This window comes from Rhynchophorus ferrugineus, unplaced genomic scaffold (genome assembly GCF_030347505.1).
Source record: "Rhynchophorus ferrugineus isolate W39M unplaced genomic scaffold, kcgeb_rfMv2 rfM9, whole genome shotgun sequence".
Lineage (NCBI taxonomy): Eukaryota > Metazoa > Arthropoda > Insecta > Coleoptera > Curculionidae > Rhynchophorus > Rhynchophorus ferrugineus.
The window spans coordinates 36,628,657-36,647,667 of NW_027472588.1; the positions used below are offsets into that span (position 1 = coordinate 36,628,657).

Consider the following 19,011-nt stretch of genomic DNA (forward strand, 5'->3'; position numbering starts at 1 on the left):
ATTTATCGCGTTACGGATAATTTAAAGGTAGCGTAGGATTGAGTGTACAGGGTGTCCATTGGAAAAGTTCAAAATATTCAGTACAGAACTTGTCGACCATAAGGTGTTGATGTGCTTAAAAACGGATAGGGAACTTCCGCGAATGATTTCTGGATTTGACTAGACAACGGAAAATTGTAGCAACTATTTCAAGAAAACATGCATACAGTGTATAATTTATACATTACCTTGAGATTTAGTTTAGGGAAAAAGTTCCGAATGCCAGTGCTTGAATTCGTTAGCTCGATTGTGTATGTTAATAGCGTAAACTTCATAAAGCTAACAATTGTGGAAGGGTTGCTTACCCTTTATAATGGAAGTCAACGTTAAGATGCAAAAGGAGTGGTGCAACCATTAGTGTTTGCAATATTTGTCAAACAAATCCTTTGAGGACTTTTAGAGAAATTCATGTTCAACGTTGGTAGGTTTTCTTAGATAGCATAGACTAAATAAAGTTAATATCACTAAGGCAGCTTAAGTTTATTTAGAAGATTATGTAAACGAACAAAACTGCCGCAACTAACTCGCACAAAGAGAGGCATTTTGGAAAATATTTTGAAGATATTACACGATACACAGTAAAACTCGCTGAATTTATGGATATTTGATAAATAAATACTTTTGTATAATTACTTTTTTTGTATATAACTGTTTGAACTTTTCCACCGAACACATTGTATCACTTTTGAAACAAAAATAAAAGTAGTTCAGTAAATATTGTTGTTCGATAAGTAAAATGCGATTTTATGGTTTGAATTATACTTTCATTTGCCAATATATTTACTCATCTTTCCGAATATTATTACATTTGTGCAAATAATGTTGATATTTACTAAATCTAATCATGAAATGGTAACCACGAAGAGTAACTGTGACTAATCTCTCTTCTACAAATATCAGTATATTAATCATTTGTATTAGTAAGAATCATTGTACAGCCAAGTCTCTCTACTCCTATTTTGAATTCAGAAATTTTACTCAATATATTAATAACACTGCTTTGGATTGATGTTAAATATATCCCTCTTCATAATGATCTCTCATCGAACAAAATCTACTGAACAACTTATAATATTGGCTTAAAATATACGTTCTTATTAGTTAAACTATTGCCTCTTAATCGATACGTTTTTGAGGCTATATATGCTATAATACAATAGCTTGGTGACCTAAATATTCAATGATGATTGTTAAGTAAATAGTTATTAACATCTAAAGGTAAATTAAGGTTGCAGATAAATTGGACCAACTAAATACAATATAGTACTTATATGTACTAATACTATTTTTTATGTCATTAATGCTATATGGTGTTATTAACTATTGAATAATATTTAGTATTTATTTAAATTCTACCTATTAAAAAAAAGAAAGACCTTATGATTTTAGTTAAAAAAAGTAAATTTAGTATTTAATACAATCACTTCTCTGTTTTAAATTATCTCTTGGTTCTCTTTGGCATACTACATAATACTTTTCCACAGTATCTGGTTAACTGAAAATCTAATTTAATCTCTTTGGTTTTAGTTGAATATTCAGTCATATTTCAGCCTTTTAAAGCAGAATTTTATGCCAAGAAACTTCATTTTGTTGGCAGCATTTCTAATATTATACGATACCTCTAACATAGTTAATCTATATCCATTATATTTGAAATAAATAAGTAATTTTGTTGATTAGCTGGATCGATGTTTAAATAGAATGAAAAAAGTTGTGTGTTATGTATTAAGGAATAATGTTTCTATTTGAAAGTCTCCCATTACTGGCATATGCAGACTCTAAGGGTATTGGTCAATTTTTGCCTCAGAAAACCCAATAGGAAAAGTCTAGCGAGCTCAAATGGTATTATTTTGATAGCCAAGTTTTATCTGTTTAGTAATCAACGTTTTAAAATAATACTGCAAAATCTACATGGATGCCACAACATCGATTCTTCCTTATTGACTAAAACCTTATACTATATTTGTTTGGTCCAATATATATGCTGGTGGTCATGTGTACTGTAACTGTAATCTAAGAACTATTTGACTGGGGCAATTAAAACAATAGAATAACAGAATCACATACCAGGCAGCGTTGGTCTTCCTTGGTCACCACTGGGTGATGCTTGAGGCGATGGACCAATTGGTCTTTGTACATTTGGAATATCGGGATGCGTAGCTCTCCAATAAGCCTGTAAATTCAAATATTATAACATAAATAATGGTTGAACAATAATATAACGCAGAGTTGGTTGATATTTACTTCTAAATATTCAGCTATATGTTCACAAGCCTCTTCCAGCTGGTTCTCGTCAAGTACAACGTCGAACATCTCCGTTGGGCACTGAGCGAGTTTCTCGGCCGCCACCATTTGTACGTTTAAATGTCTAGTTTGACTCTTCCCCCTCGATTTTATTAATCTTTGTAATACCTGGAAACAATCTCATAATTTAGGTTATGCAATACGACATAAATTTTACAATAAAATTGCACCACGAACTTTTAAATGGTTATACTATCCTAGAAAGTGGAGTTGGAGAATTAACATAGTTAAAGTTTATATGAAAAAGAAGAGCCGTGAGCTGAAATTTATATAGAATATTACTTAGCACAAGTGGATTTTTTACAGCAACACCTTCACTATATCTGAAATACCTTCTAAATGTTAATATGCGTTTAATTGATGTATCAATAAAGTTCGAGAATGTGAGTTACAGAAGCTGTACTGAAAGTTGTAGACTAAACCGCTATACAACATAAATAAATGAAAACCCATGAGCTAATACAAATTTTCACTAAAACTCACAAAACAAATAAAAACTTTACTCAGATAAATCATAAGAGGTCACTCATGACTAATTTTTGCGCAGTCTAAACAGTAACCAGGATATCCAGGACATGCAGTGCATACATAAATAGTGTCTTTTCTATTTTTGTAAATAATAATTTTTACATTGCTTTGGCATTACGTTTCGTGGTTTCTTCTCTTCTCATATTTTTAAGATGTTCGTTAAGGCACGTTTCATATCTATTTTTCCACTTTTAGGACGAGAGGGCCCTGGCATAGCGATATTTTTGCCCGCCATATTCAATTCTGTAATTCATATCAATCAAAAAGGAAAAATCGAAACCAAGCATGTAAATGACTCAACTATAGTATTCAGACAATTCCGATAAAATTGTACGGCACACTGCTAGTACCGAATTACGAGTAAATACAAGGTTTAGAAAGATCACCGCACATATAACGCGCTGGAGCATAATTGGCGTCCAATGAAAGCTTTAGATTACGCGCTAGCGCTTTATTAACAGCCAACGTATTAAGGGGTATTACAGTCACAGTATTAGAAGGCATGAATTTTAGATATTAGAACAATATTTATTAAGTTTTTTTTTAATTGTTACTCTTAGTGATTCAACAATATGCTCTGGGAGCAATGAACATTTATTATGATTATATTATATACATGACATGTAGAAAATCACTTCATTAAGTGATCTCATTTGTAAAATGTTATCGTAATTGGTTAGTTTTATTATAAATGTTGTTTTAAAGTCTATTTGTATGTCCTATAACCAGATCGGATGAGGTTAAACATCTACGCACTTATCACGTTACATATTACATGATTGGGGTGCACTGACACTCTTTTAAAATACTTAACACAAACATTTTGAGTTACACTTTACAACAAATATTCACGCAATCGTATTCTAATTTACGATTTTCGTCTGTCTGTCATAAAAAGGTGACTAAAGGTTCAAACCTACTTCCAGAGCGGTTATCAGCGAACATGTTTTGAAAATACGAGAGGAGAAGAAAGCAGGAAAGTTAAAGAGAAAGCAATGTAAATATTGTTATTTACAAAAAAAAAAGGGACTATTTATATATGCAGTGCATGTCCTGGATATCCTGGTTACTGTTTAGACCGCGCAAAAATTAGTCATTAGCGGCCTTTTATGATTTATCTGAATAGGGTTTTATTTATTTTCTGAGCTTAGTGAACATTTGTATTAGCTTGTGATCATTCATTTGTTTCTCGTTTTTCTGCAGAATATTTTTTTATCTTATTTTAGTAGCTGATTCATTCTCATTATATATATATATATATATATATATATATAATTTTGTTATGGTATATTAAATTATATATTCTAATCAACAATCTATTTTCCTATTTTGTCCATTTTAATCCGCAACGCGCTCGCGCGTTATGCAGCCTTCGGCAATAAAATTTGACCTCAGTGCCGATCACGCTCTGGCGCGTGGCACAAAATGAAATAAATGTTTGTCAAAAAATATTAAAAACTAGACTGGACACAAGTTAAAAGACTTTATTAGGAATATTTTATTGTTGTAATCAGAAGATCAGAAGGCTTCTATGGTAAATATTTAATCCTAGATCAGCAGCGAACGTGTTAATCAAAATTATATCTCGTTTTTGTTGAATGGAGAGAGACTAAGAACTACTACAATTAGCATTTTATATGGTACTAACCTTAGGACTAGTAATTTTTAGATAAACTACACAAGGAGCTAGAGACGTCTTCGCTAACTGCGAAGGATGATTTATCGTATCACAATCCAACACTACCAGCTGCATGGTTGTAGCGAGTTCGAATATCCTCTCGATTTCAGCCTGGACCTCCGACAAACACGACGCCCTTGTCGATGATCGCTCCATGATCGCCCTCTTCGACGGGTTATTCAACAGCGACCGCTTCGCCAACGATATGTCGGCCATCACCCTAGTTATTATTATTCTAGAACCGGTTAAGAACGAAACAGTGACGACAGATCGGTGTATTACTATCGCAACATCAACTACCTTCCTTCGAACCGGTGCTTTAGAAAATCGAACAGGGCCTTCTGCATCATATCGGTCACCTCGTATCCCTTCAACGACGGTCCCACGAGAACAACCGGCCTCATCGACGGCACTACATCGTAGGGGGCCGTGGTCTCCTGCTTCTTGAAGAACGGCTTCTTCTTCTCTTTGGCAGGTGGCGTCGTGAGGGACTTACCTCGGGGATTCCCCATCGAATCCGATTCATCCCCTGAAATTTCAGATATTTCTTATAATCTCAGCTTATACTCATTTTTATGAATGTGCAGTAATAATAATTTGTTTTAATACATGATTATTTGACAATTGTAGATATTTTATGCAACCATATATACACCAAGAAATATATTTGAGATTGGGATTGGCCAGAACTGCTTATGCGCATTTATTCTGAACTAGCTAGACAGGTCTCACAGCTACACGTTGTTGTTTACGACATGTTTACGAGAAAATAGAGTAATATATAAATGTTTAACTTTAATAGACGAAACCAAGGAAATGTTTTGAGTGGTCCCATCATGGCAGGCACTTTCTTGATTGGTTTGTTTAAGTTTGTTTATGACAACATTTCTGTGCCTAATATAGAGTACATTCAGCATTTTTGTGCCTTAATTATAATCACCATTATTTGATTATAATGTATCTTCAGTCTCAAAAGTGTTGTGTATCCAGTGTATGTGCAGAAGTAAAAAAAAAGATATGACATTTTCCTTGGAAGATAAAGTTAGTTAGATTAACGATGTCTGTATGACTTAGCATTGAGACCACTTTTTTGATTGGTTTGTTTGAAATGCTTTACAAAGGCATTTGATTGGCTCATTTTCAACGGGATTGTTTGTTTCCGTTTGTTTATGACACCATTTTTATGTATATATATATAATTATATATATATATATATATATATATATATATAAAATTGTTATACCATATAATATATCAATTGTTTTGCACTGTTTATCTACTCCGGAGAGCCATATTAACCGAAAGAAATAACAAATCAGAATGTACAATCAAGTACAAGGTGTTGCAGTTACTGTTAATGCTGAGCGGTACCAAGAATCTCAAGGTCTCGAAATCTTCTTGTGTCTGAAATGGAAGAGTTTTTTCAACAATTCAATTATTGAACGACGTTTTTCCATGAAGACTAATTTCGTGAAGTGGCGACAGCACCAGACTTTTTCTTATGGGGTTTTTTAAAATCAAAAGTTTATGTGAATAAGCCCCAAACGATCCAACATCTTAAAAACAATATTCGTCACGAAATTGAAGAAATTCCGCCTCAGATGTTGCAGGATGTCATGATAAATTCCTTAAAAACAGCCGAAAGTTGCATAGCAAATCGCGGTCACTATTTGGCCGATAAAAGTTCTCAATCATAATGACAAAAAAAAATGTAAATACCAAATAAACTTTTTATGAAAGCCAATCTTACTTATCTCATAAAATGCAAAGTTAGAGGCAATCAAAATGGTAGCCATCGTTACTATCGCCCCACGTTGTTTTTACAGTAACCTAAAATACACTGTCACTTCATTTAAACATCTACTTTTTATTAATCATTTGAAATATCTGCATACTCAGGCAGTTATATGTGTAGAACATACCAATATATCCATTTTTCATTCTTACCTTTACTATAATTTTCAAATAAATTCTGCTTTCATATTATATAACACAAATATCATTATGTTCATATTTTATTTTCGTATTATCTGCTGCTAATTTTCTTTAAAAATTATTTCCTAACCACAATTCTCGTAAACAACGCGTGCTGATAAATCTGTCAAGCTATTTGTCAAGCTGGCGAATCCATCGCAAGACCTTCCCCTTTTACTGTCGTCTAAACATTTAATATATTGTTCATATTAATTATTACGAATAATCATGTATACGCAAGAGATCTATTGGCAATGGCTATTCGAATATTCATATGTGTGTCCATATAGAAAAATATATCGATAAAATATATTTGAATTTTGGATGAAACTCTAATGATAAATATTTCGGAATATTTTGCGATTTGTGATTGAGTTATATTTAAAATGCAATAAATAATTTTGAGTATATAGTAAATAAAATCGTATAAACATTAGGAATAAAATAAATCCAGTTATTTACTCATAGTTTTATTGCATCCCGTAAAACAAAAATTAGAATGTTAAAGCGGTTAAATGTGTAGGCAACTAGACATACCAAAAGCAGGGTGATCAAGTGACATGATTGAGGCAATGAAACAGAAGCCGCAAACGATTATCAGTTCGTCCAAAGAACGACTGAGGGTGTTAGTTGTGTTTGCACTATCGTCGTATTCCGAAATATCATCTCTATAAATATTTTTAATCCGTGAAAGATCCGTTGTTCTCTACACAAGCTGTAGTCTAAAGTGCACAGATAGTAAATAGAGGAACGCTGTTGTTCTAAATATTTAAGAATGTGGTGAATCAAGCGCTTGCACGTGTACGAAACTGAGATCTAGATCATCTATCTAAAAGGTGATCGGGATAATTTGGATAACGGGAATGTTGTAACTGAAAAAATCGAAAAATATTAAAAAACAACGTATCGTTGTTGAACTAAATTCTGTCTGGTTGGATATACGATACCTGTAGGTGTGATCCGTCGTATTTACAATAAACGGCGTGACACATTCGTTTACGAGGGGAAAAATCACAATAAAACAGATTTCATTATAGTTGCAGTATATCGAAAATTGTGACAGAATCACTGACGTTTAACAGGCTACAGGGAAACCAACAAGATGTAATATGTGATTGGTTCGTTCTGCGCATGGGCGGTTCTATAATCTACAACAGGTTATGTTTATTATTTGCTAATTCTATGGCAAAGAAAAAAAATAGTGTATAGGCGACCCTGGGGAAATGTTTTGTCCGGTCTAATCAAAGTAGCGTTTAATCGCAATGTGTGATTAACTAGTTTAAAGTGTTAGAACAATAGCAATCATATTTAAGATTTTTGTACGAAGAGATTTTGTTTTAAGTGTTTGGATCCATTTTGGACGCCACAAAACAAAAGCAAGTCTTCATTTTGGATTGTTCATATTTTCTGTATTACATTAATTGCTACTGAATTATTATCAATATAAAAATTGATTATAATGAATCCTGGTTGTGAGAAATATTATCTACCTTCATGTAAGGCTGCTAAAGAAAAGGCATTTTAGTGAAGAATTGAGAATTATTCTTCCTTCACGAACAGGTATTAGAGTAAATGCTATCTAACATTGTTATATTATATGCTTACTACATGTATATTGATTTTTTTTACCGACAGTCAATCATAAGTTATAGTGGCAAATATTCATTTGAGTAGTCTACCCAGCTCTTCGAAAGATGTGGTAGTTAATGTGTAAATGGTAATAATTAATTAGGATCTATTTAGATAATTAGAAATTTTTTGTTACTATTTACTTTCTTAAAGATATCTATTTTGGCTGACTTTCCAACTCATTATATCTGTTTCAGGAATTAACCAAAATTATTTAGAGAATTTTTTTGGATCTACATCCCTCAGCTTGTACATTTGAAAGATCATTTATAGTGCTCTTCATCAATGACTTTCTTATTCGTATCATTCTCGGTTCTTTTATTATACTGCTTTTAGATCTTTAAAATATCTCTATTGTTTAATTCCTAGATTTTGCCATAATAATATCAGTTATTTTAAGAGATATTTGAAAAGGCACATACATTTTTTTAAATAAAACCTCAATAAAACAAGTAAATGCAATATTAACACGAACATATTGTATACTTATATACTTATAGTCAAAGTTTTTTTGTACATATATCAAGATGTTTAATGTATTGCCTGCCGCAATTTGTAAATTCGTTTTAGAATCAGACAATATTGTCCTTCTCATTTTATTCTAGTTAAAAGGAGACACAATGCTATATGATTAGTTCGAATACGTAAACGAATGAGCCTGTCAATGTCATCCGGTTGTCAGACGTATGCAATATTCTTGAAAACAATAGTGATATGAGGTTGTAACTCTAACCTAGAAACTGTTGTGGTGGTGTAATTAACTGTAGTTTTAGATATACTATAATTTTAAAACAATATATATTTGATGACAGTTTTGTTCAATCATTTTATTTAGATTAGAATGTTGTTGCATGTCAAGGCCAAGCTGAACTAAAACTCAGAGTTGATGCGAAGTTTTGATGTCACAAATTTAAATGACGTATGTACAAAATAACTTTGAACAGACTAATATATATTCTATATACTTATATTATTTACATATATATTTCCCATTTATATAGAGTATTTTAACAAGTTAATTTTATAAATAAAATTTGGTTTTCATTTGAATACTATAGGCCAATAAACCTGACGTCATGGGGTAGTCATATGAAGCCAAGGAGCAATAAAAAAATTCTCTATAGATTTCTATATAACCAATTCCAAACTAGCCAATGAAAAGTCGTATTTTCAGCACCAAATATTCCAACAACATATAGATGTGATTTATGGAATTCGGGAAAAAAATAACATAAAGTTGTCTGTTGGTAATAGAAGAAATGTTAAAAATTATAATATAATTTTGTTATTACATTTTTTATTTATATTCAAATGTATAACAAAAGTGTTATAACAAACTTACCAGCAAAGGGTAATTTTCAAACATCTTTAATGCGTGAAGTAACAAAAGAAGAATGGCGAGGCACGATATATTTAGAGCAAATTGTTTTTTCATAAAAACCAAATACAAAGGAAATACTTGAATACCATTTGTATATATAAAATTTAATATATCGTTGATGTTACTTCGATATTGACACACACCATATTTTACATGAATTTTGTTTTGTTTCTTTCATGTTAATTAAAATTTTTAATGTTTCAGTTAAAGTAATTTATTTATATTAATTTGAGTTATTTAGTGAATAACAAAGTTATATTAGTAATAAGTATCCATTAATACAAGTTTGATTTTATTTTGGATTAAGTTCCAATAATTGTCCTAAGATATTAACGATTGTAATCATCTTAAATTTTTTCTCAGAGATAAACAATAGCGTTAGTTAAATTTATTTCTCAACGAAATACGCATCTATGCTCATGCGCTCAATTATCCTATCATATACTACATCTTGCTAGTTTCCCTGTAGTCCAGTTGTAATATCATTAAAAATAGAATATCTGGCAATTTTTATAAATATATACAGTGATGTTTTCGAATCAAAGGTTTAAAGGGGCTACGAATTTGAATACGTTACTTTTATTTATTTATTAGAATTCAATGGCGTTTCTTGGTAAAATGTGTTTACTAATCTTACGCTCTTTTTTACTCTCAACTTCTCAAGAATCTCTCACTTGGCTCGCAATTACAAATATGTCTAAAAATAACTACCATTTATCAGTGACATCCGTTGTTCTATCCGACATTAGCGCCAAAACAAATAATTAGTAATTTTATCAGTTATTTGTTCAAACATACACTGTAAAAGATCATTCTGTATTTCTTTGAAGGTGTTTTCAAATATTGAAAAAATTTATGTTAAATTAGGTGTTTACTTAGACTCGGTTCTAATTCGTTTTGTAAAAATATATAACAAAATGTTAAAACTGCAGAAAGTATAATTTAATATATTTAAGAAAAGATAGCCCAAGAGTTAAGCAACGTTTGTATTTTTATGTATTGGTAATCAAAAAAAAAATAGATTGATAGTTTAGGGTAAGTACAGTTGGAGGCTTACATAATAGGACTATGGGTTTTCATTATTGGAAAATAATTTTAATATTACTGAGTGTTTTTTCCAGTAAAGTAATTCCTTTAGTAATAACATTAATCATCAAATTTGTCGAATAATGTTAAAAATACTATTACTGACAAAAGAGTGAAACAATATGATAACTCTATGGGACATTTCCTGGTCGTATATTCATTATATTAAATGTTACTTAGGTAATGTGATTCAACAGCCCTGATTTCCAAATATAGGGTTATTTATAGTCGAAGATCTATGCTCAACACGGTAGATTTAGTGTAGAATCTATCTGCAAAATAGGCGTTGGAAATTTCGACATCTTGATTCAACGATTCAAGAGAAAATAGCTTCTGGAATAAGCTTTGGGACAGTATATATAAAAAAATTATGAATTTATGAAAAACTCTCTTTTATTAGATGATATTTAAACAAGCAATTCAACCATTTTTAGAAAAAACTGATAAATATAATATAATACATATTTGAATAGAATAAAGTAAATTTAGTTCATTATAAACATATACAAAAATAACTCATTTGAAGTTAGATGGCATCTGTTAGAACTTTGAATCTTTGAATGAAGTTTTTCAAGGACCAGGGATCAGAAGCAAAACCATAAGAATATTTAGCAAAAAAATAAACAATTTTTTGAAGACGGTAGGATTTATATTGAAAAACATTTTACATATTATTAAACATATTTTATTCTGTTTGGAATGTTATTAAATGAAGTTATTATAAAAATAATCTAGAAATAAAATGATTCATTATTTCTATGATATACATCAGCAGTTTCTTGGTTTATTTTTATGAAACGTGCTTATTTGAAACGAAATTGGTAAAAAGCATTTTTGGTAACCTTTCAATTCGAAAACATTAAATCGGGTTGCTATTAGTATTGGAGCGCTTTAAACAGCCAAAAATAATAAAGGTACGTTTGCCAGATAGCGTATTTTCAGATATATTTTAAATGCTAGTTATTTTAAGTATCTAAAGCTTTTTTTTCGCCAATAAAAATTCCACAAACTTAAAAAAGATACATAAAGAGATATAAACTGCTACGGTGTAAGTGTAAATGTGTGTTTATTTGTTATGTTACTCATGTTAAAGTTCGCTTATAATAATTTTGAATATAATCTTTATATAGATTAATATCTAATCCAAAATAATGTGACTTTAAACTTGAATTAGGGGTTTCTAAAAGAATTGGAATAGATAAACCGGTGAAGAAGGTATAAAGCATCACATTATTGGGAGGCAAAAGCAATTTTATTTCTATATTGTGGCTATGAAATTATTTAAATCAGTTAAACATTCAGAAGAAAATTGATTTCAAGAATCAGAAACCACTGCATCACTATATTAATCCATTCTATTGGTCACACTTTATATTATATTAAATAATAAATATATATCTAACATATTGCAATCTATAAAGCTTAGACATTTACAGACGGACAGATGACTGGAACACCCCATGGAAGATCATCAGCACTTAACCTAAAAACCTAGATATTTTGGAATAAATCAGTCTTTGTCTAATCTATATTTTCTTTTATTAAAACAGTCCTTTCTTCGACTTTTTTCCAATAAGTTACGTTTTGCTTTTTCTTCTTTTTCTTATTTCCTGTTAACTACTCTTCTACTTTTCTTCTTGTATTTATATCTATGACTTTGTCTATCTCACAGTTCATTTTATTCAGTCAGTATTTATTCTTAGTAATTTTATTGGTCCTTGTATGGATCATCTATTTATAATCTTCCCTTGGCTAGACCTGTCTTAGTAATTTTAACATATATATAATTGTCTATATCTTTTAAGATATCAAAATTTTTAAGTTATTTTAATATTTCATTTCTAACTTTTTAAAGAACGAAATTTCTACTACTAGGGTTCAATAAATCCAACATGTAAATCAGTAATCACTTCATCTGAATTGACAGTATGGACTGTCGTATTGGGTTGGAAAGTTATCGATTTCTTGAAGATGAAGTTTGTAAATGAATATACTTTCATTATTATTTTTCAAAATGTCAACGTTAAATGCGACAACATTGCACCGTTTTGATGTCATAAATTGAGATGACGGGAGTTCACTGCTACTTAAGATATATATATATATATATATATATATATATATATATATATATATATGTGTGTGTGTGTGTGTGTGTGGTTTTGATGTATTAACGTGTTGTCAGTAACATGAATATTACGATGAATATATAATTTATTGAAAATAATGAAAGGATGGTTATATATAGGAAAATCAAAGTAAGTGATACCATTACGATGGACTCCACTTGCCCTATACAAGTTTACATCGACGTTACATATCGGGGGGTAAAACAACATACGAATGTCTGGTGTGATCTCAGTGTACAGAATATATCTCTCAATATAACCTCATTTTCCGAATACCGAAAAACAAGAAAAACGAAAACGAAAAAAAAAATCGAAAACAAAAAACAAAAACACCGAAGAGGGGATGGGACGTACCGGGCGTAGGTGGTGTGCTACCTCTCGAAGCTTCATTACCCACTGCGCCGATATTCGAGCTGGAACTGGTCTTGCTAGAATAGAGCTTGGGGGTGCGCGATTGAACCTGTTGTTGGCGCAAGTTTTCCAGCTTCACCGGTGAGGGGATGAAGCCGATGTCACAGCCTTCTTTGACCAAACGACCGATCCACCAGTTGTTGTCGTATTTTTCCTGCAATAGTAACTATATTAGCACAATGATTTATGAACGGGACATTATCTTGTTTGGTTAATATAAATTATAACAATTAATCAACAACATTTTATATTATGGGATACTTCCAGAAATTCGACGTTGAAATCTAGTAAATTAACGGTAATAAGCTATATGTTTTTATCCTAATCTGATTTAAAATTATAGAGTATTTATCCTACGATAACAGGTCAATTGAAAGGTCCCCGACCTGACACATAGATGGGGCTACTAGAATAAAATCCAAATGTGTTTTAGTTAGCCCTTATCCTCAAAAGATGCGTGCATAAATTTAACAGCTGTCGGATCATTAGTTCGTAAATTATAGCATTTTGACTGAGGCAACTTTTGTTATTGTGAAAAAAATGAATAAAAAGGAATATTGCATGTTGATAAAATATTGCTTTTTCAACGTAAAAAATACAGTTTAACCAAAACCTTGGCTTGATATTCAGTTTCCGGACACTGCCCCAAGAAAATCAACCATTAAGGATTGGTATGCTAAGTTTAGACGTGGTGAAATGAGCACCGAAGGCGGTGAACACAGTGCACGCCTAAAAGAGGTTGTTACCGACGAAAACATTAAAAAAATCAACAAAATGATTTTGAATTACCGTAAATTTAAATTTAATGAAATAGCAGACACTTTAAATATATCAACTGAACGTGTACATCATATCATTCACGAATATTTGGGTATGAGAAAACTCTGTGCAAAGTTGGTGCCGCGCGAGCTCACTTTTGACCAAAAACAATGACGAGTTGATGATTCGGGGCAGTATTTGAAGATGATCAAGCGTAATAAACCCGAGTTTTTGCGTCGATATGTGACAGTGGTTGAAATATGACTTCATCATTTCACTCCGAAGTCCATTCGACAGCCACGCGATGAACCCGCCCCAAAGCGTGGGAAAACGCAACAGTCGGCTGGCAAGGTTATGGCGTCGTAATTTGGGATGCGCATGGAATAATTTTCATTGACTACATTGTAAAAGGAAGGACCATCAACAGCGACTATTACATAGCGTTATTGGACCGTTTGAAGTACGAAATCGCCGAAAAACGGCCGCATTTGAAGAAAAAAAGTGCTGCTTCACCAAGACAATACACCGTGTCACAAGTCGGTGAAAATGAAGGCAAAAATCCATGAATTGGGCTTGAAATTGCTTTATCATCCACCGTATTCTTCAGATCTGGCCCCCAGTGACTATTTCCTGTTCTCAGATCTCAAAAAAATGCAATAAAATTTGTTGCATTCATATTTGCATTCATTGAGAAACATAAACTGAGGGCAATTGTATACTAAACAGAATATATGAATAATCGGGACAAGCGACAAAGTTGAATTTTTAAAGAAATCAAAGAAGTTATTTTTAGATTTATACCGTATATTTCGAGAATTATTTAATAAATTATAAAATTAAAAATGTTTAACCATTTTAACTTAAAGAAAACTAAAATAAAATAAACATATTAACAAACTACAAGTGCAACAAACGCACAATAAAAATATTTGAAGTCTACTTACTTTTATATGTAAAAAATCTCTAACTTCGAAAGAAATGGCGTAACCATGTACCGGTGAATCATCGTCTAAACTTCCGTCATACGCTACATTGGTTCTAACTGCGAATGCTACCGTTTTCGTCTGAAAATAGGAATAGTTTCATGTTAGTTAATTTGTTAGAATTAGCGTTATGAAAAATCTATTAATAATTCATCTAATCATAATTCACAATCTCATTTCTGTCTCTACGAATATTTTACATCACTTCATCCTTATCAATTTTATAGCAATTCAGATTAACCAAAATTATATTCAAATAAACAGAGTTGAATAAATATTTAAAAATATTGATATAAGAATCTTGAATCTAAATTACTAACATAATCATTATTAACCAAATTATTTCACGGAATTTTAGATATGTTTAAACAACACTTGCTGGGAGAAAAAAACTTGATTTTGTTATTATTTTGATGAACCAAATATTTTTTTTGTTAGATTAAAGTCATTTGGAATTATAAATTAAAGAAATTCCTGTTGTTTGTTGTTTAATGAAAAAATGTTTAATGAAAAAAAAATCCACCTTTTACCAATGAGGGTTTATCTAGCTGGACCTGCAGTTTAACGTGAGCTTTGAAACACGATCATCTTAAGCATACCCCGACTGGCCAGTGACCAACTTAGAGACCATCCCGGAAGATATCCGGTCTTATCATCAAGTCAGATTACTGGCGCGACGGGTATGGTTATTCCTTGTCAGATTTCCCACTGTTGTCTATAAAGACATTAACAATTACATCATAGACGCAACAGCTGGAGGACCGCCCTTTCGCCTTGGCCACACATATAATTATTATATATAGAAACTTGATAGATTCATACAAATGAAATGGTTAATTCAGATACAAAATGGGATATAGCTATGTATTTGAAAGTATCTAAGAGAATGCTTATCAAAGTAAAAAAAATCTCCAGAATACGGGTAGTCGGCAAAAAAAGCAGAAATGTTGTTAGTTGAGGTGATCCAAGAACATGAAATAAGGTTTGTTAAATCGCAGCAACGTGGAAGCAATACAATTATTGTATAAGACTCAGGAAATCAGAAGACTGAAGCCAAGCAAACCACATGATCATGTACAGTGTAAAGTAGAATTCTTAACTTTATCTTAAATTTACTTTATTAAAATGTAGAACAATAATGATATTATTTATAACATTTTGATGCTGGTGACCACAAGATGATCCACATCAAATATTTATAGTATCGATGAGGTACATTATGACGCAACGATGATAATAAGTAAATGTTACTTGGTAATGTTTTCCCAAACCATATTGAGGAGATTACCATGCTTCCGCGCGATTATATAAATTTATTCGGCTTTGATAAACACATAAATTCTTTCAGCAACTTTCAAAACACTTTTAACGGCTCGCTAAATTAGTTGGCGTTAAAACAAAATCTAAAAGGATGCAACGGCATCATTGGTTAATGGGCCATACGCTGCCCGATTACGTAAACACGAAAATTATTTGCGAACATCATTGTTTCCTATTTGGAGTGGTTCCAATCGTAGGAAACGTTTTGCTTTTTTTACGATGAACCGAATCGCGCACATTTCTGCCGAGATTTGTCAGTTCTGACTGATAGTGTATTTCTCTGTTCGAGCTCTGGTTGTGGCTTAGTCATTTGTTTACGTTTATTTTTATATTTTTAATCGTCTTTGTAAAATGAATTAAAACATTTCTTTTTTCTATTGTTGCTAATATATTCAAGCACGTATAAAGGCAATATATTTTAAACGTCAATACTTGCTCAATGAATAATATTATGCAGCACTAAATTACCAGAAACTAACGATATTTGCATTAGAAGCTCTTAGGTTCCGTTAATTTGTTTACAATAACATTGACGTGTACACTAGCACTATAGCACCACCCTACACCAGCGCAAAAGGACATAAAATATAAAGAAAATAGAAGGAGGTCTTAAATGCACAAATGTGAAACAAAGTTTTAATTTTTACGCTAAGTGGCTAATAAGAAGAAAATGAAGAACAAAGTTGAAGTAATTAATTTTAAGAAATAATGCTGAAGTAAATAAATTTCCATTTATTCGACTGAGGAAACACTGTATTGTTGGTATTTCCTAGAATGTTTAAATACTTTCGTATAATTTTAGTTATGGTCATAGAGAAATAGAGATTTATCTTTATAGGAAATATAATTTATAGAAATATGTTTATAGGGAAACGCGACGTCCAACATGTAGAAGTCGCTATTTTTAATATATTACTTGATTTAAACGCTATGCGAAGAGCCGTGACGGGTTCTAATTGGTTCCCTTCGTTCTGTGGTTTGTTTATTTATTTTTTAGCCATTTTCAATGTGCATTAGATAGAGAACAGTGAGAACGTCGATACTATAACACAATTTTTGGCAATATTTAAAAAAAAAGTGAATTTAGAACCCTTCAATTGTACATTCCATAATGATCTTTCAGATAAAATGTTAAAAGTGACAACAAGGTAGGCTATATACTTTTGAGTAAAACAGGTGAACAGAATATTAAGATTGAAAGACTCAACGTTTGCTTTCAGTATAAGAAAAAAAGACAGAACTCTGATATATCATATTAAATTGATGGCATTAAACAAATATGAAAAAGGTAAAAGACAGGTTTTTTGTTTATTTGATTTTTGTTTGAGCAATCAAATTATTTGAATGGCCAATTATAGCACCCTCTGGATGTTGGGCAAAGCAAAACTTTGCGCCAGAGTCCCCTATTGAGTTGCATCTCTATTACTCTATGGTTATAGTGTTATAGCTATATCTTTCCAAGTATTCTTCTCTATATCCAGAAGAACCTTAAGTAATTACATAAGACCTAATAGGTTCATAGTCTGCACTTTAGATAGGCTAAGTATAGAGCCAAATGTGGAAGGCCATTGTTTAAAAAGATGCAGTCCCTTCTGGTAATTTAAATAGTAAGTACTTCGTTATGGCAACTCTGTATAAATAATTTTAAATACACAATGTTTTTATTTGCAAATTTGTTTGCATTACTAATTTAAAAATATGGATACACGTTTGACATCAGCAGAAGTGAATTTATCTAGGTTAGTAAAATGGAAATCTGTAAAGAGCACAAAATAAAGACATTAATTACATATTTTACAAGTAACCTTAACTTAACTTACAATTCGTTTAATTCGTTAACAAATATAACTATAATAAACTAACTATTGATATTTCCGAAATGTGATGGGTTCGGACGGATTCCTTTTGTCGCGTAAACAGTTTAAAAATACCGCGTCCAATGCGGATCTAAGTAACTGGGGTTTCGTGAATATAAACCAGATAGAATCTTAAATTAATCAGATTTGGCCTAGTTTGGATTATCACGAAAAGTTAAAAAAAAGAAACGAATTTAAGGGTTTATTCGCGTATTAACATAATTTTATTTGGGTTACAATAATAAGGCGGCCTTGTAGTTTCAATAGGCATTAAGTTATTTAGTAGGTAGTTTGTATTCTAGGTTTTTTATGTATTAATAGTAAAGATCAATCATGAAAACATTAATGGACCTGATTTTGGTAGGTAGTGTATAACTACCAACTGCTACACGAAATTGGAACAATGAAATTACAAAATTTCAGCATATACAGCTCATCTGGATTTAATTTCTTCTAATTTTATTAGTACCGCCTAAATAAAATACTTATCATTCTGGGAATTTATTGAATAACCTATTATCTTGCTACTTATGTTACGATTAAAATTACAGTTCTTGTTGACCAGTTGACCAATGACTAGAGTTAGAGTCCACTCCACAGAAGTTGATTTAATATGAAGTGATTTTCAGACTTGGGAGATCTGAAAGATGAGAAATCTCACGTTATGTATTGATCTATAGTTGGTATTTATCGGGCATATTACATTAATTCACACTATTGTGCTATAAAGAGATTCGTGTAGCTAGAAACGAGATATATACCACAGGATGAGCATTATAACGTACAGATATTTACGAAGCTGCTGTAAAAAAAAGAGAAGCAATGAAGTTTTTAGAGTCCTGTTGTACATATTTCGGTAACTTCTATAGCGACGGCTGTTGTTCAGTTGCTACTGACAATATTAATGAGTTACAAAAGTAATGCTAATTTAAT

General features: G+C 31.4%; 1 protein-coding gene across 14 annotated transcripts in view; it reads right to left on the reverse strand.

Annotated features, from left to right (window-relative positions):
- Positions 1 to 19,011, reverse strand: part of Ca-beta (Calcium channel protein beta subunit) — a 227,268-nt gene that overhangs the window by 13,674 nt on the left and 194,583 nt on the right. For 12 of the 14 annotated variants that reach the window (XM_076414730.1, XM_076414732.1, XM_076414740.1 and 9 more), the window contains 6 exons: positions 14,864 to 14,983; positions 13,104 to 13,314; positions 4,850 to 5,078; positions 4,520 to 4,784; positions 2,284 to 2,451; positions 2,107 to 2,212 (listed from right to left, as the gene is read on the reverse strand). In XM_076414730.1, the coding sequence (XP_076270845.1) occupies positions 2,107 to 2,212; positions 2,284 to 2,451; positions 4,520 to 4,784; positions 4,850 to 5,078; positions 13,104 to 13,314; positions 14,864 to 14,983 (1,099 nt within the window). The remainder of the gene's footprint in view (positions 1 to 2,106; positions 2,213 to 2,283; positions 2,452 to 4,519; positions 4,785 to 4,849; positions 5,079 to 13,103; positions 13,315 to 14,863; positions 14,984 to 19,011) is intronic. The other 2 variants (XM_076414731.1, XM_076414741.1) reach the window with 1 other exon arrangement.